The sequence below is a fragment of the Camellia sinensis genome, chromosome 10 (assembly GCF_055761805.1).
Source record: "Camellia sinensis isolate YWXY chromosome 10, ASM5576180v1, whole genome shotgun sequence".
Lineage (NCBI taxonomy): Eukaryota > Viridiplantae > Streptophyta > Magnoliopsida > Ericales > Theaceae > Camellia > Camellia sinensis.
The window spans coordinates 140668220-140675238 of NC_138970.1; the positions used below are offsets into that span (position 1 = coordinate 140668220).

Genomic DNA, 7019 nt, shown 5'->3' on the forward strand with positions numbered 1-7019 from the left:
CCGGCTAGGGGTCAAAAGGGTCAATCAGACTTTCTGGCTGGCCACCAATTGATGGTGTCCTCCTATGTGTGTACAACACAACCCTGTGGTTCAAAGTTTAAGAAAATGGGCCCAAGGTGTTCAACATTAGCCCGAAAGTGCGAAAAACGGGCGCCGGAGGGCATCGGAGGATGTATAACTGGTTGCTGCAACAATTGCTGGCCTCCCACCCTTCAGTGACCTCCCCGGTGATAAAACAGAGGTACCTGCCAAAAATGAACGAAAACCGTTGCAAAACGAATGCTCGGGGACCAAAACACGCCGTTCGGGGTCCCGAAAATGGGTTGTTAAGCACCGAAAGTGGTGTTCGACCACGAAGTGGGTTTCTCAGACCCCAGTGTCCCTCAAAAGGGAGAAAATAGGAAGTATGCCAAAAACCGGAGCAATAGGAGACGGTTAAGCGGTCCCGAACCGAGGCACATGGCCAACGATCCCGAAAACCGAGAAACGGACTCCGAAATGGGCAAAATGGCCTACGGCCACCAAATGTAGCTTACGGACATTGAGAGATGGTCTACGGGACCTCTCCCTTCCCTCAGGAAAAGAAACAAAGAAAACCGAGCCTGGTTCGCAAACCGAGGCAAAGTACAAAAGAGGGTTCGGAAGTCCGGAGGCAGGGCTCGCGGCCACAACTCTGAAACTTCTGAACAAGCACATTATGCAACATCACCAAGCGCTCAATCAGTGACGTCTGAGTCTTAAGGTCGGTCAAAAATGGGGTGTCTACAGTTGCCCCTCTTTGACAGAACTCGGAAGTCACAAGTGACGGGAGTGAATGTCAAAGCCCAGAGACGACCCATTTTTGACAAGGCCGAAGACTTAGACAAACGTACAAGATAAACAGAAATGTGCCCGCAGGCAGGGGGCAAAATGCAAATGATAATGCAAGAAGATTTTGAAGATTGGACTTATACGCTACGCGAAGCCGGTTTTGAAAGTTGGACTTATACGCTACGCGAAGCCGGTTTGAAGATTGGACTTATACGCTAAGCGAAGCCGGTTATCACTCATGATCATGTGAACGCAGCAAGATGTAATGAAGCAAGTATTCGCAAATAGATGCAACAGTTTTAAGCAAGAATGCAAAGCAACTACTACATTTCATGCAGTTAAGAATGCGGAGGATTATTCAATCCCCGCCACGTCTCACACGGAGAAGATACGATACCTGCGCGATTCGTCTGGTCACACCAGCCTCAATTGAACCGTACATACAATATCGTGCCTGCAAAAGAGAGAAATTGCAACAAGTACAATATGCTACCAATATATATTTAATGTGATTCCGAAAGTTTGACACACGCAGTGCCGGTGAGCGAATGCATCGCAATGCAAGGGTGGAACATGCGTGACAACGTATGCTCAAACATAGAGGCATGCCAATATCAAGAAATGTGCATAAAAATGTGAGTATGCTCATGAGAATGCAAGTTATGTGCACGATAGTACAAAATGAGCATGAATCAGGGTGCCCGTTTGTCATGAAATAACGAGTACGGAAACGCGTGTTTCGGCGATGGTAACTCGATCACGGCCTCCGATCCGCTTCCCGGAAAGGCTACAACTCATTCAAAAGGGATATACTTCGATTTCGATGAATGATGATGAGACATATGTCAGAACTTGAAGCTGAAGTCCGGCGGAGCTATTTCGCGACCGGAAGTGTACTTTTCTTGAACTTTTTCAGGTCCCGGGAACTCCGATCTTCCTCAAAATTTGCAGGGAGCTAGGTGAGCATGTGGGGGACATGGCCGGCCGGTTATATGGGAGAGGGGAGGTGGCCAACCGGTTTTCCATAAAGTAGATAGCTGGCCGGCCAGTTTTCCAAAAAGCAGATAACTGGCCGGCTAGAAAAGAGGGCCGGCCGGCCACATGTCCAAATCCGGGGGCTTTTTGGTCTTTTCACCTCCTTTTCTTTATGCTTCTTCAACCAAGACCTTGAGCCTATATAAGGCAGCCGAGATCCCTTCCTTTCTTGCCTCCTACAACACTTTCTTCTCCAGATCTGAGTTTCATACGCGTTTTCCAACGCCCCGCGCAAATTGTTTTCGCAAAAATATTCAGTTTCAAGCACTTTGAAGCGAGTAAATTTCGGTTTCGGAGCTTCTTTTCGCATTTTCGCCACTTGAGGTAAGTTTGTCTCAATATTTGAAAGATTTTCTCGGGAGTTGACTTTTGTTGACTTTTTTATTTCCCGAGAGTTGACTTTTGTTGACTTTTTCCAATTTCGGCTCATTTTCGCTCATTTTTGCTCCCTTTGCAGATCTTCTGAAAATGGCGGGTAATTCTCCCCACGGCGGAGGTTTTCCAGGTGCCGGAGATGATTTCGATCCCATGACTCTACCCCCGAGGACTCGACCTTTTATTCCCGGGAGGTACCGTCCGCCAGCACATGTCCTCCCTCGTGCTGTCTTCCGTCACTTTACTAGCTTTGACGAGCGAGCACCCGGGGATCTGCTTCTCCGAGAGCCGGAGCATCACCTCTCTCATGAGGCCCGAGAGGTATTTACCTCATTTTCTGTATTTTTTGTAGATTTCGCACCTTTGCCATGCTTGAACACGCAGTTTAGCTTATGACATAGTACTTTGCTTGCATCCTGAGCATGTAGTTTCAACACTCGAATTTCTGAACACTCGGCTCATTAATTAATTGCGAACGCACAGTACACATTAGTTAAGAGGCGAACACACGGCTCAAACACTGATTTGTCGAACACACAGCCCGAATTCGAAAGTGAACACACAGCCCACACTTTAAATTTTCTGAACACGCAGCCCAGTTAAATAGTGAACACGCAGCCCACACTGATAGAAAGTTGAACACGCAGCCCAAACTTTAAATTTTCTGAACACGCAGCCCAGATTAGAGTAGTGAACACGCAGCCCACGCTAGTTGAAATTTGAACACGCAGCCCAAACTTCAAATTTTCTGAACACGCAGCCCAGATTAAATAGTGAACACGCAGCCCACACTGATAGAAAGTTGAACACGCAGCCCAAACTTTAAATTTTCTGAACACGCAGCCCAGATTAAATAGTGAACACGCAGCCCACACTAGTTGAAATTTGAACACGCAGCCCAAACTTCAAATTTTCTGAACACGCAGCCCAGATTAAATAGTGAACACGCAGCCCACACTGATAGAAAGTTGAACACGCAGCCCAAACTTTAAATTTTCTGAACACGCAGCCCAGATTAAATAGTGAACACGCAGCCCACACTGATAGAAAGTTGAACACGCAGCCCAAACTTTAAATTTTCTGAACACGCAGCCCAGTTAAATAGTGAACACGCAGCCCACACTGATAGAAAGTTGAACACGCAGCCCAAACTTCAAATTTTCTGAACACGCAGCCCAGTTAAATAGTGAACACGCAGCCCACACTGATAGAAAGTTGAACACGCAGCCCAAACTTCAAATTTTCTGAACACACAGCCCAGTTAAATAGTGAACACGTAGCCCACACTGATTGAAAGTTGAACACGCAGCCTAAACTTTAAATTTCCTGAACACGCAGCCCAGTTAAATAGTGAACACGCAGCCCACACTGATAGAAAGTTGAACACGCAGCCCAAACTTCAAATTTTCTGAACACGCAGCCCAGATTAGATAGTGAACACGCAGCCCACACTGATAGAAAGTTGAACACGCAGCCCAAACTTTAAATTTTCTGAACACGCAGCCCAGTTAAATAGTGAACACGCAGCCACACTGATAAAAAGTTGAACACACAGCCCAAACTTTAAATTTCCTGAACACGCAGCCCAGTTAAATAGTGAACACGCAGCCCACACTGATAGAAAGTTGAACACGCAGCCCAAACTTCAAATTTTCTGAACACGCAGCCCAGATTAGAATTTGCATGTAGCTTATTTCACTTCATCGGCATACAGTCCATTTCATCTCATTGGCACACAGCCCATTCGTCTCATTGGCACACAGCCCATTTCATTCCATTGGCACACAGCCCATTCATCTCATTGGCACACAGCCCATTTCATTTCATTGGCACACAGCCCATTTCATCTCATTAGCACACAGCCCATTTCATTTCATTGGCACACAACCCAGTCATTTTATTGGCACACAGCCCATTCCTTTCATTGGCACACAGCCCATTCATTTCATTATTGACACATGTATTCATTCTGAATGCAGGTTGGTTCCCGCAGTGTGCGGGGGTATGGTTCTACCATCGCGCGGGACTGGTACGCTGAGCTCCTGGAGGGTGTCCGAGACTTAGTAGACTTGGAAGGGTTCGGGCCCTTCTGCGTCGGGTTGTCACGTTGTCCTGCCAGGAGGACATTGATGGCAGCCTTGGTAGAGAGATGGTGGGACACCACCAACTCCTTTCATTTCTCTGCCACTGGGGATATGACCATGACGCCTCTAGACTTTGCTGTGCTGACCGGCCTGGACATCGGAGGTTGGTCCATCCCCAGGATGAGGATATGGGCGAGTGGGAGGCCGCTTGGATGTATCTATTGGGGGCTCGCCCGCCTGTTGACAGGGTTTCTGGGAGAGTCCGATACACTTGGTTCTCTTCCCACTTCCGGCGGGCGGAGATGGTGCCTGAGACTCCCGAGGAGACGGAGCAGTACGCCCGTGGTTTCCTTATGTTCCTCTTCGGGACTACCCTGTTCGCCGACAGAGGGAACACAATCGGGCTATACCTGCTGAGCGCTCTGGTTGACCTATCACAGGTCCATCGATATGACTGGGGTGGCGCCGGCCTGGCTACCCTTTACTTTTATATGAGCGCGACCTCCCGCGGGCGGGGCGATTTACTTGGCGGCTACTGGAGAGCCTGGGAAGTACTTTTCTGTCCTCTTTATTTACATTTCTGCTCTTCATTACTTGTACATTGCACTCACAGCGCACTTTTACAGTCTGTATTTTGCTCTCAGCATTTCGTACTTACATTCTGCACTGCTTTTCTCAGCTATGGGTCTATGTATACTTCCCATCATTAGCCCCAGAGCTGGAGGTGGCAGGGATTCCCATGACCCCATACTCACTGGTGTTCGAGGGCCCGCACCGGCCGAGACCTCGAGAGACCCTCCTTTACCTGCGACAGTACTTTGACACTGTGCGACATTCAGAGGTACCTCTAAGCTTTCAGTTCCTTTCATTTTCATCTTTGATTTGCTCTGTATATTCTCGATTTCTGATTGGTTTATGCATTTATCATCCGCAGATCACATGGCAGCCTTGGGCGCCCCTGGGTGATGGTCTCCGACTTCAGTATACCGGAGGGTCGGACATCTCCCAGTATAGGGTCCTGCTCGAAGGGCCGGTTGGCAGGGTATGGTTCCTGGGGGAGCGCTTTCTGCGCCAGGTATGGGGGTATCTTTCTCAGGATCCTCCCGCAGTACCCCCAGCCAGTATGCGGACTGCTGACAGACTCTCTTACTCGGAGGTAGTCGGCGCCATGCTGGGTAGTGATGCTTTACTACATATTGAGGAGGGGGACTACGCCACTTACCGTCACATATATTTGATGCCTCCATTGACGGGAGCTCGTATCCCGATGATGAGGCCTGCCGGTATGTCATCCTCGGGCCAGGCTCGGGCTCGGGCTGCAGGCGCCCCTTCTACTAGCAGGGCTGGTACATCTAGAGGTGGGAGTAGACCGGTTCCTCCGGTTCCGTCGACTTATCCTCATCCTGGATGGCCAGATATGCCGACTGAGTTGATGGCGTGGCAGTATGGGGCTATCTTTCCGACCCCGATCCCGCTAGAGCCTCCAATGCCCAGTGATCGATATGCCATTGATCCTGACTCACCGCTGGTATGCTCCACTGTTTTTCATTCGTCATTCAGATGTTTAGACATTCTTTCGTTTACTGATGATTATGAGCTCATATTTGCAGCCACCGCGAGGGTACATGGAGGAGGTGGTCGGACTGGTGGCCACACTCGAGGGCATGGTCCTACGTAGGGAGGCACAGTTGTCTGTCGCAGGCATTCAGGTACCCTTCAGTTTTCTGGCGTTTATCATACTTCTGATGACATGCTGATTTCTACTGCATCGATAGACTATTTGTGTAGAGCACATCTGACACACACCCCACTTGTACACTGTATTTACATGCACCCACTTCACGTAGCCTTTACTTGTATCTGCATCTGATGTATATATTTGGACTGATGTATTTGAATTGAACTCTTTGTTTTCAGATGCCTTCATGGTCCGGTCAGCCGCAGGCCAGGCCACCTGGGCCTCCTTGGGGAGCTGGGCCATCTGGGCCTTTTCAGGGAGTTGGGTCACCCGGGCCTTTTCAGGGGGCGGGGCCATCTCGGCCTTCTCGAGGAGCCGGGCCATCTAGACCTTTTCGAGGAGCTCGAGGAGGGCCTGTCCGCAGACGCAGGGCTCACGTTCTGGAGGTGGAGCCTGATGAGGAGGAGGAGGATGCTGAGGAGGAGGAGGAGGCTACCGATCGTCAGTCAGAGACATCTGCTGAGGAGGGGGGCTCCGGTTTTGGCTCGGGGAATAGAGGCGAGGCTGAGGGGGATCCTGAGGATGACAGCTCCGACTCAGATGATGATGATGGTGCGGAGATTGTCCCGCAGAAGAGGATGAGGAGTGCTTCTCGTTCCCGCTCCTGAGGACATTGATGTTGCTATTTCCTGCTTTATTTTTCTTTTTGCTAGTAGTTTGTAGCACTTTGCACATTGTTAGGCAGTTTTGTTTTTTGTAAAACTTGTACCTTTGTTTGTTGTAAAGCATGATGGAATGAAATAGCTTTTGAAAAGGTGTTTGTATTTTAAACTTTAGCATCGTATCGCGTCATTTTATTTTGCACAAAAATGAAATTGAATGGAAATGTGCATTGTGTAATCACCAAGTCAGGTAGTGAACCGACGCAACAAACTAAACAACTCAACTTACTAAGATATAACAGGACCTTAGGAAGTTTACAACTCGATAAGCATAATGCAACAACGTTGACAACGCAAATAAACAAGACTTTAACA

General features: G+C 48.7%; 1 protein-coding gene across 1 annotated transcript; it reads left to right on the forward strand.

Annotated features, from left to right (window-relative positions):
• The first annotated feature begins 5008 nt into the window (after window positions 1-5008).
• LOC145801737 (uncharacterized) lies at window positions 5009-6796 on the forward strand. The gene is made up of 3 exons (XM_082893448.1): window positions 5009-5145; window positions 5239-6013; window positions 6222-6796. The coding sequence occupies exons 2-3, from the start codon at window positions 5891-5893 to the stop codon at window positions 6648-6650; spliced, it is 552 nt and encodes a 183-aa protein (XP_082749574.1). The 5' UTR covers window positions 5009-5145; window positions 5239-5890; the 3' UTR covers window positions 6651-6796.
• Window positions 6797-7019: the final 223 nt, after the last annotated feature.

Bases quoted from the DNA above. Each gene is read 5' to 3' on its own strand.
- LOC145801737 (XM_082893448.1), top strand. From the start codon at position 5,891: ATGATTATGAGCTCATATTTGCAGCCACCGCGAGGGTACATGGAGGAG. The intron at 6,014-6,221 runs GTACCCTTCAGT...CTTTGTTTTCAG, and splicing joins TGTCTGTCGCAGGCATTCAG to ATGCCTTCATGGTCCGGTCA.